The 23164-nt window shown below is 50.0% G+C and overlaps 10 protein-coding genes across 10 annotated transcripts; 6 read left to right on the top strand and 4 right to left on the bottom strand.

Annotated features, from left to right (window-relative positions):
- Positions 1-596: 596 nt before the first annotated feature.
- TRV_06929 (uncharacterized protein) lies at positions 597-1310 on the top strand (the record flags this gene model as incomplete). Its single annotated transcript, XM_003018982.1, has 1 exon — positions 597-1310. The coding sequence occupies one exon, from the start codon at positions 597-599 to the stop codon at positions 1308-1310; it is 714 nt and encodes a 237-aa protein (XP_003019028.1).
- Positions 1311-1579: 269 nt separating this feature from the next.
- TRV_06930 (uncharacterized protein) lies at positions 1580-2947 on the top strand (the record flags this gene model as incomplete). Its single annotated transcript, XM_003018983.1, has 1 exon — positions 1580-2947. One exon carries the CDS (start codon positions 1580-1582, stop codon positions 2945-2947), a length of 1368 nt encoding a protein of 455 aa, XP_003019029.1.
- A 168-nt stretch (positions 2948-3115) lies between these two features.
- TRV_06931 (TAM domain methyltransferase, putative) lies at positions 3116-3663 on the bottom strand (the record flags this gene model as incomplete). Its single annotated transcript, XM_003018984.1, has 2 exons — positions 3116-3346; positions 3442-3663. The coding sequence occupies 2 exons, from the start codon at positions 3661-3663 to the stop codon at positions 3116-3118; spliced, it is 453 nt and encodes a 150-aa protein (XP_003019030.1).
- Positions 3664-6900: 3237 nt separating this feature from the next.
- On the top strand, positions 6901-8424 carry TRV_06932 (uncharacterized protein; the record flags this gene model as incomplete). Its single annotated transcript, XM_003018985.1, has 2 exons — positions 6901-7100; positions 7167-8424. 2 exons carry the CDS (start codon positions 6901-6903, stop codon positions 8422-8424), a joined length of 1458 nt encoding a protein of 485 aa, XP_003019031.1.
- A 903-nt stretch (positions 8425-9327) lies between these two features.
- On the bottom strand, positions 9328-11508 carry TRV_06933 (uncharacterized protein; the record flags this gene model as incomplete). Its single annotated transcript, XM_003018986.1, has 5 exons — positions 9328-9897; positions 9959-10496; positions 10557-10714; positions 10777-11146; positions 11282-11508. 5 exons carry the CDS (start codon positions 11506-11508, stop codon positions 9328-9330), a joined length of 1863 nt encoding a protein of 620 aa, XP_003019032.1.
- A 1021-nt stretch (positions 11509-12529) lies between these two features.
- On the top strand, positions 12530-16998 carry TRV_06934 (uncharacterized protein; the record flags this gene model as incomplete). Its single annotated transcript, XM_003018987.1, has 5 exons — positions 12530-12694; positions 12769-12948; positions 13019-15273; positions 15316-16676; positions 16739-16998. The coding sequence occupies 5 exons, from the start codon at positions 12530-12532 to the stop codon at positions 16996-16998; spliced, it is 4221 nt and encodes a 1406-aa protein (XP_003019033.1).
- Positions 16999-17712: 714 nt separating this feature from the next.
- On the top strand, positions 17713-18471 carry TRV_06935 (N-acetyltransferase, GNAT family, putative; the record flags this gene model as incomplete). Its single annotated transcript, XM_003018988.1, has 2 exons — positions 17713-17918; positions 17982-18471. 2 exons carry the CDS (start codon positions 17713-17715, stop codon positions 18469-18471), a joined length of 696 nt encoding a protein of 231 aa, XP_003019034.1.
- A 490-nt stretch (positions 18472-18961) lies between these two features.
- On the bottom strand, positions 18962-20398 carry TRV_06936 (uncharacterized protein; the record flags this gene model as incomplete). The annotated part of the gene is made up of 1 exon (XM_003018989.1): positions 18962-20398. The coding sequence occupies one exon, from the start codon at positions 20396-20398 to the stop codon at positions 18962-18964; it is 1437 nt and encodes a 478-aa protein (XP_003019035.1).
- A 1388-nt stretch (positions 20399-21786) lies between these two features.
- TRV_06937 (TBP interacting domain protein, putative) lies at positions 21787-22227 on the bottom strand (the record flags this gene model as incomplete). The annotated part of the gene is made up of 1 exon (XM_003018990.1): positions 21787-22227. The coding sequence occupies one exon, from the start codon at positions 22225-22227 to the stop codon at positions 21787-21789; it is 441 nt and encodes a 146-aa protein (XP_003019036.1).
- Positions 22228-22743: 516 nt separating this feature from the next.
- TRV_06938 (uncharacterized protein) lies at positions 22744-23049 on the top strand (the record flags this gene model as incomplete). The annotated part of the gene is made up of 2 exons (XM_003018991.1): positions 22744-22836; positions 22876-23049. 2 exons carry the CDS (start codon positions 22744-22746, stop codon positions 23047-23049), a joined length of 267 nt encoding a protein of 88 aa, XP_003019037.1.
- Positions 23050-23164: the final 115 nt, after the last annotated feature.

Here is a 23164-nt window from a genome sequence, read left to right on the forward strand (position 1 = left end):
TTCCCTTGTTTCTTCGCTCGTCAGCGCCCGTCTGAAGGCTGAAGGATTCAGGGAAATTAAATCGGGTGGCTGGCGCGAACATGGGTGGTGCATGGCCAGACAAAATCCCGTATGCGGCTCCCTTACGCCCTCTCTGAACACCTTCTTTATCTACCTCTTAGCATATATTCTGGGCAACATGAGCTACGACAGAAGATCCAATATATTCCGTACAGCCACTTCGAGACGGGATCTTCATCTGTCCTTCTACGGAGTATAAATATGCCATTGACAATCTTGGATCACAACTGGCGTGATGGCACAGCCTCCTTAGCGCTGGGCCGATCCGACAGGGGTAGACGCAGGCTTGATTTTATATGCAGCTATAAAGAGCTTCCGTCCTCTTCGCCAGCATGGTAGCCGTCGTACTTTTCTCTTTTTGATCATCCATGAGTTCCAGGAGAAAAATGGAGTCAGAATCTATTCCCCTCTATCAGCAAAAATCAACGCTTTCGCCAGCCGAAGGTTGTGCCAGCAGGAGGGATATCCAAGTGTACGGAATTGCCCTGTTGCTTTCCGTCTGCGAGCCAACAGGATATGATGACAGGTGCTAATGCATGGGCAGCAGGAGTGAGCTGCAACACCTGTCGCCTTGTGCTTCAGTTGCAACAGCGCTAAATGACGACAGTGACGACGATGATATCCATAATGATGACCATGATAGTGAGGACGGAAAAAGGACAGCTTCACACACGCAAAGCACTAGATTATCGAGCAAGCGAGAAAGCCCAAAGGTAGTTTTGGGAAGAAGCAGGACGAAAGCAGTTCAGCACTTTCTCCTGTTCCATGTTATCCCGATCGCCGGAGCCGTGGGCCTCATCGTCTTGAATATAACTACGAAATTCTATACCGGAGACCCGGCTTGGATACCACTCCTGCAGTTCATTGCAAAAGTGCACGAATCGCTAATTGTGCTTTCAATTGTCGTTGCCATGCTCACATACCTCCAATATCTCCTCATTCATAGACAAGCGGTGCCCTTCGGATCAATCTTCTTTGCCCATCAAATGACCCATATGGGCTATCTCTTTTCCCCGGAATTTCGGGCCACCTTGACGGCACCCGAATTCCCACTATCTATGAAGGTTGTCTTTGCAATTGCGGTCATTTTCAGTATTCTATTGGCCTCTGTTGTTGGGCCTTCAAGTGCCATTGCAATGCAGCCAAGAATGGCAAACTACTCACTACCAGATTGGAGCGGGTTTGGTGTCAATGCTTCCAGCGACTACCTATTTCCGAAGGTGCTCAAGAATGATAACCCCCCCCTATAAAGAGCATAATGCCTCAATAGTGAATCCTGTTTTCTAACTCACCTTTAGACACCCGCCTTCCACCTTTCTGGGAGGGAGTCGAGGGCCTTATTATACCCCCAGTAACGTCTACGGCTATAGGCGAGACCTCCCAAGTTGGTGTTCAATATCAGACTAATAGTGACGGCCATCAGATAATGGTTATGCCAACCTTATATCCTTCAACAATATTAGAACGTTCGTCGGCTTTGGATCCTTTTTTGTACAATTACGCAATAGGATCAAGGACCATGTACCTACAATATGCCCCTAATGCAACAATTGCAACGGTCCCACAGATATTTGCTACATCTTCTTTACTTCGCGCCTATAATTATTTCCCTGGTCAACCAACCGGAAGGTTCTTCCCTTCAATCATCAGTGCCAACCTACCGCAATCCTATGTTAGCACTGTATGCGAATTGAATACTATAATGGGGGAAGATGATAATCGCCCTATACACTTCCCAGACAGTTATTTTGCCGACTTCTTCTATAACGAGACGTCATATCTAGAGCAATATCCAGTGTTGAATATACCCAATACTACCGCCCGTACAACAATTTCTAGGAGAGATATTTGGGAACAAAACATACAATCTCGGAGAGGCCAAATAATATGGGTGGACGGGGGTGTAGAAGTGGCTTCCCCCATCCCTGGAACCACACCAGCTGCCATAGTTGTTCACCCTGAACCTTGCAGGTCTGTAAACGGCTCTGCGTTTCTCTCAGTTTCGGCATGCGTCCTTGGAGCACGATGGACGAACACGACTGTGAAATATACCAGGACCAAACAATATGACGAGAAAGCCAAATTGGAAAATGAACTCACGCCTGACTCTCTCGTCTTTACCCCTGACTGGAGGGACACATCACAATTGATAAATATGCCCGAAGAATGGACCAATACGACGGTTGGGGTGACGCGCATGTTCAACCTCACACGGGCGACGGATAGGCTATACCATTCCCCCTCGTTCGAATCCGTTCGTATCGAGAATACAGCCGACAAGTTATTGAAGTCCCTGCCCATGACGGATATTATCTGCCCTGTGAACGGCACATACAGTGGTAACCACCGCCCCGTGATGCATGAAGCTGTCTTATCGACGTTGGTTGCAAATGCTATATCATATCATCACTGTATTGTCGAACCCAGTTTTCTTTGGAGCTCAGGTTGGAGACCGGCCATAAATGACCGCGATAGCTCTATACCAATCGAACCACCGAAGACGACTTTTACCTTCCGTTACGTCACAAGTGGATATGCATGGACAATGCACGGGACGTCTATCAAATTATCAATTGCTATCCTTGGTTTATACTGCATTTTTGGACTCACGTACGGGGCATATTCGCTGATATCAAAACGAAGCTCGCTTGCATGGGCTTCCATCTCCGGCCTTGTTACATTGGCAATGAACTCAACGCCGACTAAAAGCTTGAAAAATACAGGAGCTGGAGTTGGTACCACTGACATATTCAGGAGGCTAATCAATGTCAAGGAACAAGGGAGCAGCAGAAAAATTGAATTAGTTTTTGAAAAAGATGTAAAGGAGGACCAGTCGCGCGATAATATTGAATACCGGAATATTATAGCAGGGAGAGCATACTCATAGGGTCTATAAACGTTATTCTTTTTGTTGAGGAAATATGGCTTTTTTGGTTCAGAGGGTAGGCTTCATATTCGGATATGCTGCTGAGCGAATTATATAACTTATCATGCCCGTCCATAACTCTCCGCAAGGATCCCCATTCTACTACGTGGTTTACATAGCCAGATAAGATCACGGTTTCCTTCCTATAACAATATGCACTTTTAAATAAAGATGCAGGGATCGATCCTGAAGTTCGGCTCGAACCTTGGCACAAAGATCGTTGACCTCTTCCCGAGTCCATTTCAGCACACGGGTATATAGGGCAGGGGTATATGCGCCGACAGCCTGTGTAACCTGCACTTGCTGGAACTTGCCTATCTCCTTCAGCTTAGGGTCCTTTGGCCAAGTACCAATTGGAAGCTATGATAAGTCAGCAAAAAAGTGCAGCGAAGAAGGTAGCAGGTCAAGAATACCGTCAAAATTTGAACCTGAACATCTTTAAATCCGGCCCTTACCATCCTGCTAGGCCAGGTGTCGACTTCGGTCATGGATTTACCGAACATGGCACTAGCTCTATGCAGATTCGCAATGTAGCTGGGTAGTATTTTGGCCCTCTCCATACCTCCGTCAACGGAGAAAAGTGTTGGATCAGTTGTTTGCATCTCAAGCCATCCCCCGGGGTTTAGATTCTCGTATGCTTGAGCCATGAAACGGTCGTGGTCTCCGATGAAGCCCATTAGCTCACGACTATGTATGAAGTCGAATCCGGATGAGTACGACCAATCTGTTTCGTAGTCATCGATTTCAAATATCACGTTCGGTGGCACCCTAGTTACGTGCTTAGCATGGCCATGAAAACAATAAATCGTAGGGTATGCATACCATGGCGACTGAATTGCACTCAAGTCCGTGCCTGGTAGAGAATGTGAGCTATACAATATCGGTATATATGGCAAAAGACGTAGACGTACCAAATACTTCAGCATTAGGATGTTCACTGTTGACCCATTAGTGGCTGCCTGTGATAGATAAGGCAATTCATTGCTTACTCTGCAAAATCATTTACCCATAAACCTAGCATCCGGTTAGCCTTGTAGCTGCGATTACGTCCCGTGGAAGAAAAAACGCACCTGTCCCTGTTCCTAGGTCCAAAACCCTCCGTGGGTCTGATATTGGAGCCACGTATAAGGCACCACCAAGAAGCAAGAGGTAGATATGGTGTACAAAGTCCATTCGATCTTGCTCCTCTTTATCATTGGGCTATGAATAAGTCTTAGTATCAGATTCTCGTAGGGGGGTGGTGCGAAGACGTATGGGCGAAGGAAACGCGTACGAGTGTGTATATTCCTTCACGAAAGGCATGGTATCGTCGACCATTCTGTATCAACAGATGTCAGCGAAGATTGGACTCGGTATAATCTCCATGATCTTGTTTTCTAACCTCATATCTAGACGAGTGTTAGTGAATCTGCACTGAACAAGGCAACCAAGAGACTGCTGCTCACTTATAATTGACAACACTCGAGGTCAAAGAGCTCAGGTAGCTCTGTTCTTCTTGACTGTCATTGAATGTTAGCTGGTGTGTCCGGTCGGGGGAAATAGGAGCGGAGGAGGCTTTACAGTTCGCTATGCGTAGACTCGTCGTCATTCTCGGCCTGTTTCCACGCCTAGAATCAACATCAAAACCCGGTCAAAAAAACTGAGATAGACTTGAGGAAACTTTTTTGGATTTCAGCGTACATCAATCTCCAGGCTTCGATCCGCAACAGCAACCATGGCTGTTTTCAACTGTAAAGAAGGTGCAACATTCGGTGTCCTGACTCCGGCCGGGCAAGCATAAGACGGGATCACAGCAGTAGTCTCGAATGAAATTGCGGAGTCGTTCACACGGGTAAGACCAAGTTCGAGTCGAATGAGAATGTAAGTGACAAATAATATATTGTCCAAGAGGAAAGTCCCTAAAATGCCAAATGTTTGGGCTTTAAGTATGTGAAGAAAGCTCCTTGCAAGTTGTTGCCACTGTCCAAGCTTCTCACAGGCAAATGAACCATATACCAAACAAACGGGTCAACCTAAAGGGTTGAAAGAGGGCAGAAAAGGAGGAATGAAAGCGAAAACGAAGGGGAGAAAAGATCAGAGGTCGAGCCGTACTCCGTAGTTAAGGAGCCAAAAAGTTCAGTGTGTAAGCCTATTCTCTTCGGCACTCCACCCCGGTGCATCAAGTTTGTACTATGCGTATGTGCATATGCAAGATGGCGCTCCTCTTCCCCGTGTGTCCGCGCTATGGCTCCAGTTTCCCCCTATGGATTGGGTTTGCGACAGGGATGATGGCGTGGAGTAGTCTGGATAGCTTTGCAACGGGAGAAGGGCTTTGTACGTAACGAAACAGATGGAGAACCCCCTTGCTTGTCACCACCCTGTCAAGTGAATATCTAGATGTAACCCCCACAGGATAATAGCAATGATATGCTTCGACGGAGACAAAGAAATGACCGTGTCTGCAGATGCTAATAATAACATTCTTCCTAGCTGTTAGTTAACTAGTTAACCGTCCGTTGGGCCGAGTGAACTGCTTCCCATGCACGGTCGTTGGCTCGGCTGGTCTGCTGGATAGGCAACTAGCTAACTCACTGGTTAGTTAACTATGGAGTACAGAGTATATGTGGTCTGCATATGCAGAGGAGCGCCTCCCATCTACTTGCCGCTGGGCTAGCCATCGACCCCATACCCCTTACCCTGGGAAAAGATCGCATCTCGCCACGACGAGCGGAGGGGGAGCAGAAGGGTGCTCAACGGGACAACAAAGAAAAGCCGTCCGTGAACCGTGGTTGGGAGTATGCGGCTGCTGGTTTGAACCCTGCCCACAGACACTAGTTTCAGCCCCAGGCCAGTCCGTATGCCAACTCTTGTGACTAAGCAGGGATTAAGTCGACCTGTATCGACATTTTGTTAGACGATGGCAACGCTCAGTCGGTGGGATCCAGGATGGATACAGACTTTCTTTATGAAAAGGGGCCCTGTCAAACAGAGTCTGGCATTGACACAGGCTCCGGATATGTATATTGCTCCCACGCTGCCACTAGAGAGTCCAACCACTCCAGGTAGCCCTTTTAAGAGGGATTAAACACCCCCCGAGTCATAACTTCTCAGCCGCCACAGTCGCGTCCTTTTGCATCCTGGGTGACCTTTTTTCTCATCTCCAAACCCGCCTCGTTCGGTCTATCAAAATCTATCAAAAACAAAAGCCATCGATTTTTGTTGTTTTTTCCCGTCTTTTTTTCGTCTTTTTTTTTTGGAGGCTCGAAATTTGCCAAGATCTTATGACTAAGCAGAACAACGCGACTTTCATTGCTGATGACTAATATGGTAACGTGACTATGACATCACCCACATGACCATGACTAAGCAGCCAATCAGCGTCGTCCTAATTGCACCTGGGCAGTGCGCAGGCCACCCTCACCGCCTTTCAGCTTAGTCATCCGTCCAGTCCTTTTTCTTTTCTCTTCGTGACATCAAAAGGACCCAAAGGGGAGCGACCAGCGCACAACATCGCCAACAACGACGCCAGCAACCCGCCAGCCAGCCAGCCAGCCGCGCCTTGTCCTGCCTTAGCCTTGCTGCACCAGCGCCTGACAGCAACAAACCCGCACCTCATGTCCGCACGCCTCTCCCGCCTGCACAGAGCTTATCGAGGTTCAGTGGCTTTGGGATAGCACCCGTCTTCGATAACCGCTGCCACTCGACGCAGCACCAGCGCACACAACATACCTTGATATCGACGAACACCTGGTGATCAGGAAAAAGAACAGCCCACCCTGCAGCCAGACCCACACGGCCGTTATCTGATAAGGAGCTGCCTGGCCCCTCGTTCCTCCGCACGAACGTCTTGTGTCCCTCCATCGACGAAGGACAGTTATAAACGAGGCCCACTAGATCTATATCTTTTTATATCTATATACGGAGCATCCATCATTATGCGCGACCTTCGACGCCGTGCTCTCGAGAGCAACAAGACCGTCTCCCGCAAGGCCCAGAGCCGGGGAGTCTCTACGCCGAACTCGAGGACGCCATCAGCCCAGAGTTCTCGCCAGTCCTCGAGAAACGTCAGTCGCCACCCCTCAGACGACGAGGATGATGAAGACGATGATACCCGGAGTGTTGGAACAGCTTGGAGGTATGTCTTTCTGCTTCGGTTTCCGTGTGTTCATAATTAGTTGTTCATGGTCTAACAGTTTGATAGCAACGTCTCAGCCGAGGAGTCCGGTGCGGGAGAAGATGCTGAGAGCAGCCGTGCTCCCTTGCAGGATGTCATCAACGAACTCATCGATCGAAAACGCAGCAGCGTCCAGGGACGAGAGGACTATCTCAACGCATTTGTCCGGATGCTGACGGCCCACTATCAAGAAGAGGAACTGGGCAGTAAGATGGACGAGCTGCTCAAGGTTTTTGCCAAATCCATCCGGTCCGAGACCAGCGAGAAGGAAACCATCCTCGCACTCAGGGCCACTTCCCTCATGGCCGTTACCATGCTCGACGACACCATCTACCCGTCCATGAACTCCGTCGTCAAACGAGCCGCCATGGACTCGTCATCTTTCGCCGTCAAAGCCGCCGCCATTCGAACACTGAGTGCCTGTACTATCTTTGGAGGAGCAGGAGACGACAGCATACTCGAGCAGATGAACTTCCTGATGGAAATTGCCATGTCTGACGGCGCATACGTCGATGCTGCCGACGACTCGGATACCGTTACCGCCGCCATTGAGGAATGGGGATTCCTCGCTTCCCACGTAGAAGACCTCGAGGTCGAGAGTGAAGAAGCCGTCGAGGCCTTTGCCGACCAGCTGGAGAGCAGCGAGACCAGTGTGCAGGTTGCAGCTGGTGAGAACATCGCCCTCCTCTACGAAAAGAGCTACACACCCAGGGAGGAGGACGAGTCAGACGACGAAGACAACTACAACGCCACCGACGACGACCGTTCCTCCACCCCATCGGACGACGAGGACGACAACGGCGCCAAACTCATCAAGCGATACGATGCATACCACAACACCCACCGCATCATCAAACAGGTCGAGGCCCTCGCCCACATCTCCGGCCGCCACATCAACAAGAAGGACAAACGCTCCCTTCACACCAACTTCACCTCCATCCTGAACACCGTCATCAACCCCCGCCGTGGCCCACAGTACAGCAACGCCATCGACTTCGAAACCAACCAAAGCTACGGCAGCCGCAAGACGGTCAAGTTCCATCGAAACAGCTACATGCGTGTCGACCGATGGTGGAAATGGATCCGCCTCGCTGGTATGCGCAGGATTCTGGGAGGAGGATTCATCGACCACTACTTCGAAGGGAACAGAGCCATCCTCGAGACTTTACCTGTTTCTCTCGACGTAGGCAGCTCTGGACCAGCATATAGCGGTGGGAAGAGCAAGTCTAGCAAACGAGGAGCTGGACGAGTCAAGGGGGCCGATGTCCTTGGTACTTCTCATTAGTCGTTTTTTTTACTATCCATTATTTGCATTTTCCCCCCCCTTTTTATTCTATTTTATGTTTTACATGGTTTATGATATCGATTTATGATGGATGTTCTTTCTCTCTGATCTACTTATATGGGTGAATAATAAAGAAAGCATATAATAATAAAAGGGGAGGCTTGCTGGTTTACGGTGGCAAATGCATGTATACTCGGGTTTTGATTTTATCTATTATATGACGGATCTCTTTGGATGTTTTGTTTTATTGATGTTAGAATCCTGTACTCGCCTCGCTTAATGTACGAACTCATAATCAATGCGAGGCTATTCATGCAGACTCGTCTGAAATAAAGAGGCATTTGACCAATACGTTCATCCACTGCCAGTGGCCTCCTATTCATGGCTACTACCCACTGAATAATGAAGTGATTGAATTCTATAAAGAGAGGATCTGAATTATGTACATTCCTAGATATGAGCTTCTGATTGCCAAAGGTACCATTGCATACATGCTAGAGAGGTCATTATTATGATAGCTACACAGGTGGGAGGGAAAGAGGGGCGGTGAGAGTAAATATGTATAGATCGAGGGTATGAAGGCTTAAGGAGAGGAAACACAGCATAACGCGATACAACAGAATAAAAAGTAACAGCAGAAGTGAAGACAAAAAAAAGGGGAGACTAACTGGATGAAATAACAAAGTGCAGTAATATAAAGAGACGAATGAATAGAATAGATGGATAGGTAAAACACTGATGAAAGGCAAAGAAGTGTTATACGGTAGAAAGCAGAGAGAAAGTAGAATGAAGCAAAGTAAAGCAAGGAAGAGAGATGAGATGAGATGAATGGCGCCAATTCAAAATGTAGATGGTTAGATGCATGTTGGTTAGTAGTTCAGTTGAGTCAAGAGAAGTGGTTAATCATATCCGGTTCTGCGACTGGCTTCGCCAGGAGTCAGATGTAGGGGGTATGGGTAAGGGGCCCTTTGGCGGAGGACCAGCTAGGTGTGGAAGACCGGCGGACTGCGAACCGTTCCTGGTAGTATGGTACACTGGTGAAGGTGCGGGACGAGGCGCAGCAAAGGGGCCCTGAGACGTGGATGTAGCGGAGTGAGGATACGGAGAGCGGGAGGAGCGAGGAACCGAGCCGCTAGAGTAGTTCTGGCCCTGGTTGGTGTTGAGTGATAGCTTCTCGAAGCCCATTGATGGAGAGTGCTCTATGCCGTAGGTGGCTTGGGGCCGTGATCGGGGCGTGATATCTCCTGCGATGTTGAGCGGGATTTCTCCTGAGGTAGCCTGGCGGGGGGTCTCGTCTGGGGTATGAGGGCCGGAGGAGGACGGAGATTCGCCTGATCCGCCATCGCGGGTGATAGCCTTGGGGGCAGGGGGTGCAAGGTATGATTTTCTGTTGTGCTGCTCCATCATGCTGATTGCCCACTCCCGAAGATTGACGGGGGTTCTCTTAGCCGCTAGAATGAATGCATCGTGGTCCTACAGACGCGTTAGTTGAATATCATAGAGTTATTAGAAGTAGGGTGTATAGAGGACGTACGTATAGCTGTCGTGGAGTTGGTCGTTCTTCGGGCTTCTTCAGTAGACACTTTGCAACAAAGTCGTCCAATATCTTGGGAAAGGCATCACTCTTGGGTAGTTTGGGAGCTGGTTCATGTACAATCTGCTGGAGCAGGTCGAGGATGCCCATGGGTCCCGCACTCGCCCTGTCTCCGGCAGAGGTATCAGAGGTGTCGAAGGGGAACCTTCCAACAGCCAGTTCCATGACGGTCAACCCAGCACTCCAGACGTCGGACCGTACAGAGTATGCGCCTCCCTGGATACGTTCTGGTGCCATGTAAGTGGAAGTACCGACGAATGTATCTGCTATGGAATTGACTGTCTCGGTAGCAACGCCAAAGTCACACAGCTTGATGCTTCCTCTTGAGTTTACTAGGACGTTTGATGGCTTGATGTCTCTGTGCATGATCCGGTGGGCTTCATAGAGATAGACGAGACCAGCGAAGATGGACTCGGTGATTTTTCCCAGTACGTCGACTCTGACGGGGCCAAAGTTCTTCGAGATGTGGTCTAGAGATCTGTACATTGGTAAGTACGTATACGTCTCTCTCTCTATATATATATATGGACAAACTTACCCGCAGTCCATGTATTCCATGCAAAGTACAATATCTCTGGCTTCGTTCTGGAATGCTCCGTAGAATGTGACGATCTGGGCCGAATTGCAGTCGTGGCCGACCTGGAGCTCTCTGAGGATCTGCTTCCGTACTTTCTCCTTTGCATCGACTCTGATGATCTATCAAGAGGGCCTCAATTAGTATTAACTAGCAATGAGCCAAAACGAAGAAGAATGCCTACCTTTCTGGCCATGACGACCTTTGTCGAGGCGTGCATGACCTTGCTGACGGTCCCTCCATTGCCGGCCCCGAGCTCCTTGAGCACAATCAGGTCCTCACTGCGCAGGTCGAGTTTGAATTCCAGGCCAATCTCGAGGGTGTCTGTCCTGTTGGAGTCCACGTTTCCGATAGCTCCGGGGATCTGAGCATCGCCATCCGAGGGCTTCAGGCCTGGCTTTGACGCTGCTGCATTGAGAGCAAGCCCCTTGACGTTCTTTCGTTTCAGCGAGCGGGCCTTGAAAGCGTCCGCCATGGTGGCAGAGTGTGTATGTGAGGATTTGCTCCAGGGACAAATCAAGGGAGGTAGAAAACCGACGAGGGTAGGCGAGGTGCTGCAGAAGCCTGCACGGGAGTAAGCCGGCTGTCTTGTATCCTTTCTGCTTCCCTTCTGGCCCCTTCGTTATATGTTGTGGTGATCTCGATCGAGAGTCAGGCAGACGTTATGTGGCACCACGAGAAAGTCCCACCAGCCGAACACCGCAATATAGAGGGAGTTAGAGAGAGAGAGAAGACCACGACGGAAGGCTCTCGAGCGAGCAGATATCGAGACAGCAAGGGGGAGAGAGAGAGAGTCTGCTGGTATAACACGATCTCCAGGGGAAAATAGGCCTGGATCTGCGGGTGTCTGGCGGAGGGTCTGTCTGCCCTTGTGAGCGAGCGAGAGTGATTGTACCTGAAAGAGACCAAAAACCATCAGCCGAACAAGTCCATTTCCGCGGGATGCAACCAGTAGCGAAGAGAGACGCCCGGCTGCAGGGAAAAGCCTTGCTCGTCTCCTTACCTGGCGCTGGGGGGGGGATCGCTGGGTGGGCGAGTCTGCTGCGCTGGACGGAGGAGATATTGGTGGTATTGGACGGTGGGATAAGATGACGATGCCGCAGACGCAGCCAATGGACGGAGCGGATCGCGGTTCTCCCACTTTTCACCTCTTTAATAGAGCGGCACAGGCAGGACGAGCTGGAAGTTACAGAGCAAGACGACGATGCTTAACGGGCGAGGAGGAAGCGAGATGGCTTTTTCGTCTACAGCAGGGTGTTACATGCTAAGTCTTCAGGCAAAAATCTACTAGTAACGCAGCTCCGCAGCGGCGACAGGGGGGCATAACTATTTCCAAAGCAGAGCAAAGCGCCGCCGCAGGAGAGCAGCCCGTCGACCAGCCGGGCTCCTCCTTTCGCTGCTGCCCACTGTGGCGGGCGGGCGGGCGGTTAGCGAGCTTCCTTCGACCCCCTTCGACTCCTGGGGGGGGGCCGCCATCCACCGGGTTTCAGGTCTCTCTCCTTGCTCTCCCTCCCTGTCCTCGCCGTCGTCATCTTCTTGTCTGCGATTTCGTGGCTTTTACTTTTTTTTATATATAAAAATGCGTCTTTGGTCGCTGCCGCCCGGACTTGCTCCTATTGATAGCGCGTTTCGGCCTGCTGACGTAAGAAGTAACGTGACTTGCGGCTGTCGCTTGGAATAGGCGCTAGACGCGGCGCTTAGCGGTCTCCTCCCGTTTGGGACTAGCGCTGTCCTGGGCGCCTCTGAAGCTGCCAAAAGGACTTTCTTCGTCTTTCGGCGTCCAACGTCTTCTCTCTCTCTCTCTTTCTCTATCTTCTCTCTATCTTCTCTGCTTTCTGCTATCATTGTCGCTGTTATTTCGGTATTCTCCCCGTTGACATTGTCTGGGAGGAGTTTGCGATCCAGACGAGACGGCGGTTCGAACAAGTTCCACAGTCATGAGCACTCACGACCTCTTGCAGACCGAAGCTGTCCTGGACGAGGAAGAAGATGAGTCCTTCGGCGAGGAGGGCGGCCAGTCAAAGGATGTGGAGGAGAACGGTCACTACGATGACTCCAGCGAAGAGGAGCTAGACGATGAAGACGAGGATGCCGTGCGTGCGGTAGGTGTCCTGCCCTTTTTTTCTTCCCTTTTGCGACTGGCAGGGAGAGGTCAAGTTGGCTGATACTTTGATAGGTCCGAGAAGGCTTTATCGTCGATGAAGAGGAAGAAGACGAAGAGCGGACGGCCAGGCGCAGGGAGAAGAAGAAGCGTCGGCGGCAGGAGCGTATAGAGGAAGAAGAGCTGCTGGACGAAGACGACCTCTACCTGATCAGAGAAAACAATCCCGACTTTGAACTCCCCATGCACAATGAGGTATGCTTCTTTGAGTCTGTGATTCTGTAGGCGCCGGAAAGGAGAAAAGCAAAAACTGACGGCTGCGTAGTCCAAGTTCAAGCGTCTAAAGCGCGGCCACAAAGTCGGACGGGACCAGCCACAGGGCATCAACGACATCTTCAATTCAGACGAGGAAGATGAAGTAGAGACATACGGACGTGGCAGAGACCGGAGGAACATGCACGATGACCTTGACGACTTTATTGAAAAGGATGTCTTCTCAGACGAAGATGAGCGCCAGCAGGAGGACGAGGAGATCGCCCGTCCAGCCAGAAAGGGACTCTCTGGTTTCGCCGTGACCGAAGCCACTGGGCTCGATGAAGCCGCTCTCGAGGATATGCGCATGGCCTTCGGAGACGGAAATGACTATCTTTTCGCCCTCGAGATGGAAGACGAGGAAGAAGAGCAGGAAGAGGACGAGGAGAAGCAGCTCGACCTCAAGGACGTGTTCGAACCCTCGCAGCTCGCCGAGAAGATGATGACCGACGAAGATAACATCATACGTTCGACAGACGAGCCTGAACGGTACCAGCTTGCCAGAAAGCCATACCAGCACGTCACTCTGACCGAGGAGCAGTTCAGAGAAGAGGCTGTCTGGATATCAAACCTCATGCTGCTGAAAAAACGACTTGATTCAGATCTACATGAACCATTCCAGCGGGCGGTCGCAAAGGTCCTCGAGTTCATGGTCACGGATGACTGGGAAGTACCCTTCATCTTCCAGCACCGAAAGGACTACCTTATCCATGCCGTCAAGATCCCGATTCCCGACGGTGGGACCAACCCTGATGGAGGAAAGTACATCGTCGAGGCAGAGAAGCTGCTCAGCATGATCGACCTGTGGGATATCTTCGAGTACGACCTTAAATTCCGTGCCCTCATCGATAAACGAAACACTCTCCAGACCACATACGATAACCTACAGACGATATCCAATGTCAAGGACGAGATGTTTGAGGAAATGCTCCCCGCAGCTATTACCATGGAAGAACTCCAGGATGTTCAGGACTACCTTTACTTCCAGTACTCTATAGAACTCAAGGACATGGCTCTGGCCACCGCCAATCACGAAGGAGAGAATGGCACTGCCGCCCAGCGCCGTAAGGCCTCTACCAAGACCTTCTTCGAGCGTGTGCGCAACAGCCGTGCATATGGACTGGTTCGTGCATTTGGTATCACTCCCGATGCATTTGCGCAAAACGTCATGGAGACTGGTCGAAGACAATATATCGACGATGCAAGCGAGAAACCCACCGATATGGCCGACAACCTCCTGGACTCGAGCTTCTCCAACGGAGCCCATGCCATGAAGGCTGCACGCACAATGTTTGCTGAAGAACTTACCATGAGCCCCAGGGTTCGAAAAGTCATGAGGCAGGCCTTCTACATGAGTGGAGTGATCGAATGTTACCGAACAGAAAAGGGATTAAAGAAGATTGACGAACATCATCCATACTACGAGTTCAAGTACCTCCGTGACCAACAGATCTCGGATATCGCGCGCCGGCCTGAGCTCTTCTTGCGCATGCTCAAGGCCGAGGAAGAAGGTTTGGTTGATATAAAAGTTCACTTCAAGGACTTTGACAACTTCAAGAAACGCCTTTATCCCGAGATCCAATCTGATAACTCCAGCGAGGTTGCAGATGCATGGAACAAGGAGCGAAAGGACGTCCTGGATCTAGCTCTCAGCAAGCTGGAAAAGATAATGAGTAAGGGAGTCAAAGAGAATATCCGCTCAGAGTGTGAGAACCATGTTGCGCGCGAGTGCAGAGAAGTCTTCTCGACAAGACTCGATCAAGCTCCATATAAGCCCAAGGGAATGATCCTAGGAACCATCCCTCGAGTCTTGGCTCTTACGAACGGATCTGGAATCGTTGGAAAGGATCCTATCTATTGGACTTGGGTTGAAGAAGACGGCCGAGTGCTTGAACACGGCAAATTTGTTGATCTTACCCTTGGTGACCCCGACCGCATGATAGCTGACGGAAAGGATGTGGAAGCCTTTGTTGAACTCGTTGAGCGCCGAAAACCTGATGTCATTGGCGTATCGGGACAGTCTCCCGAAACCAGAAAGCTGTACAAGCAACTATCAGAGCTTGTCCAAGCAAAGGACCTGCGCGGTGCTTTCTACACAGATGAACGAGATGAGGAAGTCAGTGATATCCTGGAAGTTGTCATCGTTAATGATGAGGTCGCCAGATTATACCAGACCAGCCGCAGAGCTGAAGTTGACCACCCTGGATTCAGTCTACAAAGTCGATACTGCGTTTCCCTAGCAAAGTATCTCCAGAATCCAATGAAAGAGTATGCCTCACTAGGAAGAGATGTGGTGTCCATCCAGTTCAGACCAGGTCAGCAACTTATACCGCAGGACAAGCTATTAAAACAGCTAGAAACCGCTTTGGTGGATATGGTCAACCTGGTTGGTGTTGATATCAACGAAGCTGTCAGCGATGTCTCGACAGCCAACCTCCTTACATATGTCTCCGGCCTTGGTCCACGAAAGGCATCTCAGCTATTGAAAGTCATCAATATGAACGGCGGCGTGGTAAACAGCCGTATGGAACTTTTGGGAGTCAATGCCCAGTACCCAGCCATGGGAGTCAAAGTCTGGAACAACTGCGCTAGTTTCCTGTACATTGACTATGACAACGCAGACCCAGACACAGACTACCTCGACAACACTCGTGTCCATCCTGAAGATTACGATATCGGTAGGAAGATTGCTGCTGATGCCCTTGAACTCGATGAAGAAGATATCAAGGCAGAGACAGACGAGAATGGACAAGGCGCCATTGTTCGAAAACTCATCAAGGAAGATGCCCAGGATAAGGTCAACGATCTTCTTCTCGAAGAATACGCCGAGCAGCTGGAAAACAACCTAAACCAGCGCAAGAGAGCTACCCTCGAAACCATCCGTGCCGAACTCCAGCAACCCTACGAAGAGCTACGAAAACAGTTTGTGTTCCTCGGTACCGATGCCATTTTCACAATGTTTACCGGTGAAACCGCCGAGTCGTTGGCCCAGGGCATGGTTGTGCCTATTACCATCAAGCGTGTCTCGGATGACCATATTGACGGCAAGCTTGACTGTGGAATCGATGCTCTTGTACCCGAGTCAGAAATGACAGATAGATACGACATTCCTGTTCGAAGTCTCTACGCGCCTCATCAGACTACTTTGGCGAAGATTACCTACCTAAACCGAAAGTCGTTTGTAGCCAACGTTTCTCTCCGAGAAGACCAGGTGAACAAGCCATACCGGCGACAACTAGACCACATGCGTGGCGAATGGGACGAGGATCAAGAGCGAGAAGACCAGGAGGCTATGAAGGAGAAAACCCAGACCGACCAACGTGCTCTGCGTGTTATCAAACACCCACTCTTCCGTCCGTTCAATGGCAGACAAGCAGAGGAATTCCTTGCACCTCAGAGCCGTGGTGACGTCGTAATTCGTCCTTCATCCAAGGGCCACGACCATCTTGCTGTTACTTGGAAGGTAGCTGATGGAGTATACCAGCACATTGATGTTTTGGAGCTGGACAAAGACAACGAGTTTACCGTTGGAAGAATCTTGAAGATCGGCGGTAAATACTCGTACACCGATCTTGACGAGTTGATAGTCAACCACGTCAAGGCTATGGCCAGGAAAGTGGATGATATGACGGTACATGAGAAATATCAGAGCGGCACCAAGGAGGCAACAGGTAATGTTCTACCTTATTCATGCATTATAATGATCGTCAAGGAAACTAACAGTGATTTATAGAGGGCTGGTTGACGACGTATACCACTGCCAATCCCAAACGATCAGCTTATGCCTTCTGCCTTGATACCAAGCATCCCGGATATTTCCACCTCTGCTTCAAGGCTGGGTTGAAGGCACCACTGAACAGCTGGCCTGTCAAGGTGATTCCACAAGGCTACGAACTGCAACGCACTCCATACCCCGATATGCGAGCTCTCTGCAACGGATTCAAGCTTCTTCATGCCAACATGCTTGCCGCCCAACAGCGACGCGGACGGTGATTAACTACTGACGGTTACTGTTCGGTTTACGCCATTTAATTCTCTTGATGCTCTTTCAGAAAAGTCGGTCATAATGAAACTGGAATCTTGACATAAAAAGCCACCACCTCAGGAAAAAGCATATGGATTGTTAGCCCTTCTTTTACGTCTTCTGCTGCTTCTTTTATCTTTCTTCTTCTCTGCTCTACAGCTTGCATGCCGTTGCCGTTGCCGTTGGGGCATTTTCTTTGGTCGAGCATGTTCTTCCGTGTACTTTATATCTCTTCTTCCTCTGTGGCTTTTCCATTAAACACAAAAAATCCAACCATGTACCTCCTCTGTTAGACCAACCAACTGCCAGCTAACTACCAAATAAATATAATCCATGACATTTACTCTCACGTCACCGTCGTCCAAATCGATCGATAATCAGTGACCGTTCATTCCGTTAATTCCGAAGTTTATTCCGATATCTGACTTCGAAACGCCCTCTGCCCCTGTCGCTTTGCCATCCTTCTCGCCCTTAGACATGCACCGAGCTGGTCATTTTGACTCTTTTTCATGACATGACCTCGTATTCCGACTAGCAGGTCTGATAATGGGTATTCCGCAGGCAGCATCGTATTTATCTATGGCCTATATATAAAGACGCCGTGGACTCTCCCTGGAATGCCAGTTAACTAGTTATCAAACCCGTCTCCCTTCAGCATCTCTCTATTTTAAGATACTACAATCATGGCCAGCGTACAGCCACAGCGTGCAACTGAGGAAGAGGAGAAGGTCAAATACCCGTCAGCAGGAGCACCGCCTCAACCCTGTCGGCTTATTCTCCCGTACGAGGCAAAGGAGATAGTCACTCCGCGCATGGTGTTGGTTCCCATGACATACGACCATGCTGCACCGTTGGTCGCAATGAACGCAAAGCTGCTTGATGCCTGGAAGTAGGATACCCCCGTTTACCCAGCATTATATATACATATCAGTGGCTAACATCCGGCAACCAGAAACATCCCTGCCTTGCATCCTATGCTCAAATATCTCGTACACGGCATCCCTGATGTGTCAGCTCAAAAAGGATGGATGGACTCTAAGAGGCTTCAAATCCCGGACTCAGGAGAGCTCTTCTTCTACTTTGCTGTAACACTGCGAGAAGAAACGGAAGAGGGCGCAGTCAAGCCAGGCAGGATCATTGGAGGCATTGGAATGAACCAGGTGCTGCCCATACCGAACCTGGGGTACTCTATCGACGCCGACCTCTGGGGTAAAGGGTATGGCACGGAAGCCCTGAAGGCGTTTCTTGAGGTCTGGTGGGCAATACCTCGACGGCCGGCCGGTGAAGGTGAAGAGGAGAAGCCCGAGAAGGTGTATGCGAATGTGAACAAGGCAAACATTCCCAGTATCCGGCTGCTGGAGAAGTGCGGGTTCAATATCTACAGCGAGAGGCTGATGGCGGATGACTCGGTGATATGTTTCTTGGAGAAAGCGAGAAGCTGATCATGGATATCTAGATACAAAGTTCTCTTTTGGTTACGGGGATGCGCAAGAATGCATGAAATAGACTTATCATTAGCGGTGTATCTGCTGTTATGTTATGCATGCAGGAGTCGGCGTATGTATCTGGACATATATTTACAGGTTATGTATGGTATGCAAAGAGTAACAGAATTTTCGATGGGCGCCGGGAAATGTAAAAAGAGAAAGAAGAGTGGCAGAGATGGAGAGTTAAACAGAATAAACGACCATTGGATTCTCCAAACCGGTGTATTGAAAGGGAAAAAAAAAAGGAAAAGATCCGAAGGAGATGTAGTAGAAAAGCAGAGAGAGTATCAAAGGGGAGAAGGAAAATGGGGCCAAAAGAGCGTCAGCACATGAAAAACATCCAGTGAATTAAAGGCGGATCAAAAACAAAGCAGGTCACCAAGCAATTGCCAAAGATTCGTATCAAAAAGATAAGTAAAAAAAAACACCACCACCATGGATATCATCATGATCGATTTCCATACAAAGACTCCATTTTTAGGTAAGATTTTCCGTTCCCATCCTTTTTATCCTGACCGGCCGTAGACGCCTTTGCGTTTGCACTCTTTTCTTCCTCTGTAGGAGGAGGGGTTCCCTTGTTTGCGCCCCAAATTGCGCTTGTTCTCTTATTGCTTTCCTCCTCTTCCATTGAGAAGACCAGGTCACTCTGCTCCTCGTCGATCCGGCTCGTGCTCACGGGTGACGATATATTGCGGTCCAGACGAGGGTTGCTGGTCGGAGCTCGGGCGGAGCTAGGGTGAAGCGATGTGCTGCTTAACTGTTCGGAAATCATAGACATGGAAGACTGGCGAGGGCTGGCAACGAAGGGAGAGATGTCGCCAGATCCGGGCAGGCTTCCGATGGGCCGGATGGCGTTGGCAGAGGAGCGAGACCCAATGACTGATTCGCGCAGAGGAGAGCCGACATGTCCGTTCTGGGCGAGGGCAGCTTGAGCTTCTTCCTCCTTCCGCTGGCGTTGTTTGGCGAATAGGGCACCAAACCGAGATGGGCTGGATGCCAGCGGAGAGCCTACTTTGCCCGATCCTCCGATCCCGATTCCTATACCTATTCCAAGGCCAGATGGATCCTTGCTGCTACTTGATAATTCGTGCTCGGTGCGAGAGAGACGGCGCATTCGTTCCTGAGGCGTGAGTACATCATCGTGCAGGTTCGTGGGGAGATAATCTTCCTCCATAGTGAAGTTGTCCTCCCAGTCATCGAGAACCGTGGGTCGGGGAACGCTGGCGGAGAGTATACGCTGGCGGGGTACACGCTGAGAATGCATGACACGGAAGCCGGAGTTATCTTCCGCACTAACAACTGGTGGTGAAGAGCCGAGCCCAAGTGGTTTCTTGTCTGTTCCGAAGGCTGTATCATGCAAGCTACGGAGCACGTCGGGAGTGGCGTTAGGCCGGTGAGAGAGGGATGGGGAGTGAGCGAAGTCAAGTCCGAACTTGGATGGCATCGATGCCGCGACTGGGCCATAGCGAGCCATGTGGGATATGCCTTGACTGTCGAACGAAGCAGGCAGCGGAGCATCTAGAGCTGTACGACCGATAGGAGACATGGGGAGGCGGATCTCCTCTGGAGGTGAGCCATACTTGGAGCCGGTATCAGACACCAGCCCAGCGTCAATAAGTGGGATCGAGCCATCATACTGCTGACCGAACTGTTGTTGCTGTTGCTGTTGCTGCTGTAGCTGTTGTTGTTGCTGAAGTTGTTGCTGGGCATGTGGAGGTAGGAGATGCAGATCATCTTGGGAGGCATACGGGTATGAGAACCGTGGATTTTGTCCGTTTATCTGCTGTTGAGAGAGGAGTGAGTTTGCCAAAGCTGAGTCCTGTGCATGGTATGGAGGAGGATGAACTCTTCCGCCTAGGTTGAGGTTTCCTCCAAGGCCCATGCTGGGCCTATTTACCCTCCGACCATCGGGTAAGATGTGAGCTAGGGCACACTTTGCTCCGAATTTGCAGTTTCCCTAGATATCGCCATAAGCTGTTAGTCATATTCACAGGCCCAAGTAACTAAGGGCTTCCCCAGCAGTTCAAGTATCACCTTTGTAAAGTATTTGCACGGCGCAGAGTCTATGGTATTGTCTGTCGAATGAAGAAACGGGCATGCCGGGCCGGCCTGACAAGTTCCCTGGCGGAAGAACTTGCATGGGACATGTTTAGTATCTGCGCGTTCACGTCAGTTAGCTGCCGTTTCGTTCGAAGCGGGCCATCCGAAAGGTGTCTACCTACTCTTGCTGGCGGGTGGATTTGGCGGGCTGCGAGCCATATCAAACGGCGGACGCATGCCACCGTTTTCGTTCTGCGGAAATGGACCATGACCTCCCGGCACAGGAAGCGGGGCTCTGTTGCGCGGATCGCCTCCAGCCATTCTGGCAGTAGCAGAGGCAGTGTCGTTGAGCTTCCGCGAGTCTGTCTGCTGCTGCGGTGGCGGGTATTGTGGTGTTATATGCTGTGGTGGGTGATGCCGTGGTTGCGTCGGCGGCTGTTTCTGCATTGTGAGGTTGAAAAGAAGGTCGCAGGAGGAGAACAGCCAACAGATTTTTCCGCGTCTTTTATTTAGGGTTCGTGGATCGAAGGGATTATTGTGGTGCGGAGGGGGCAAAAAGTCTCGGGATTTAGCTTGTTGGAGGATGCTTTTTCCTCTGCTCTTCTGCTTGTTGTTTCGCGCTTAGATTTTAGTGTGGGCTTTGCTGTTTGCTGGCAAAGGAGGAGAATGGGCAGGCGAGCAAAGATCTGCCACGCAGCAGTCACTCTTTTCCGAGCCTTGGAGGCCGAAAGGTATCCCTGGAAACCAGGCGGGAAGTTTCACTTCGATCTCATTTCAACGGCGATATAACTATGTATTCACTGGAGGCCCGACTTAGTCGCCGAACTAGGTCGAGGATATCTCTGAGAGTGAATGAAGGGCAAGTGAGCGGCAGTTCTAACTATTTATTGTCAACTATCATGACACTGGAACTCAGAGGTACATACATACAACTCAAACAAGGAGGCTCATGACCTGCAAGCTACGGTGAGCTTGCGGCGACTGACCTCGCTGCAGCTGACCTGAAAGTAATACCGACGCCATCGTGTCGTCATGCCCACTAGCTATTAGTTAACTAATCCTTGGGATGCTGCCGGCTGTTCATCGTCATTGTTTCGTGGCATGGCAGAGACCGAATGGGTGTTTTTTTAGCATTTATCGTGTTGTCCTCGCATATAACTCTTTCCCCAGATCTTCCTCCCCCCCACGACGGGCATATGTTGCTTGGACACCCCCGATTGGACGGCGGCATTACAGCTCTCCTTCCATCCCGAACGACTCCCAGAGTTCTTCCCTGCTTTTGACGTTGTCGGGCAGGACCTCTGTGCATTTTAACCATAGCTCTCGACATGCCAATTTTCGGAGAGAAGCGTGCTTCTTCCACGTTGCCCAGTCCTTCTGGACACGGTTGCTTTCTTCCTCTGTTACTATCCTGTCTGTAGCCGTCTCCTTGCAGAGGTGGGCAAGTTGATCGTTCAGTGTATCCTTCCTCAGCTCTAACTGGCCGATTTGCGAGAGAAGCTCTGTGCTTGAGACACGGGAGTTTAGCACGGCAAGCTCGGCTTTGAGAGTCTTTTCTTGTACTTTGACAGATTCGAGTTGCTCCTTCAGAGATGTGATCCTGTCGTCCATGGCTGCAAGTTCTTCTGGCGTTGCCTCGCTGCTAGTCTCTTGAACTGCATGGTAAACCATCTGTTTCCCTACGTTACACTCAGCTCAGGCCTTCAACAAGATACCCAGTTCTATTTATACCTGAGACCCTGCACTCGAGCAGCTTCCGCTCATGCAGAGCCTTTAAAGCTTTGACCGTATATGCTATGCCTATTGTTAGTATATGGTTCGTGTCTGTCTTTTCCGGTTTTATGCTAGATACCTTTGGTCACCTTATTGTGCAAATTTGCACTTATATCAATTGCCTACTCGTGGTTTAGTATCTCTGTGCTCAACCGGGGAAAATGATTGACCTACCGAGTACGGCCGGCTATTAAGCCAGTTAGCATATAATCCGATTGTCAGCTATAGCTCGGTGTCCTTCATACTTTTGCTGCTCTGGCCAACAATTAGCACTCTTGTGTCCATAGCACAGAGATTATATATCCACTTACTGAGATACTTCAGAATCATGGCCGAGCCTGTATCAATAGCCGGAGAAGTACAGTCATCCCATCAGAATTTGGCTGAACTCATAGCTTTGCATCTTGACACCGGATGAAAACACCTACCATCTTCACTGGAGGTGCTCTTCTCGCCTTTCTCCGTCTTTTCCTTCTTGGGAGCCATCGTATCTACCTTCTGTCGACTGTGAATGTTCTATCTCTATGGTCACTGCCGTTCTCTTAGTCTTCTTCCGTTGTTGTTGATGACAATGTCGATGCCGATGAAGTTGTTGAAGTTGTTGAAGTTGAAGTTGAAGTTGAAAAAGACGTCGAGGAAAAGACGTTGAGAATTTCCAGTTTGGGACAACAGGCGGCAGAATTTGCTGACCGCATTCGTTTACGGCCAGGCTTGTTATAAATATTTATATAGAAGACGGGATAAATCATGTATTTCACTGTCTACGGTGGATTGGGAGTATATAATATGTTGTAGATAGTCAGGTCGGGCAGTTATCACGAAAGAACGGAAATAG

Source organism: Trichophyton verrucosum (assembly GCF_000151505.1).
Source record: "Trichophyton verrucosum HKI 0517 chromosome Unknown contig00845_1.f1.exp, whole genome shotgun sequence".
In the NCBI taxonomy this organism is placed as follows: Eukaryota; Fungi; Ascomycota; class Eurotiomycetes; order Onygenales; family Arthrodermataceae; genus Trichophyton; species Trichophyton verrucosum.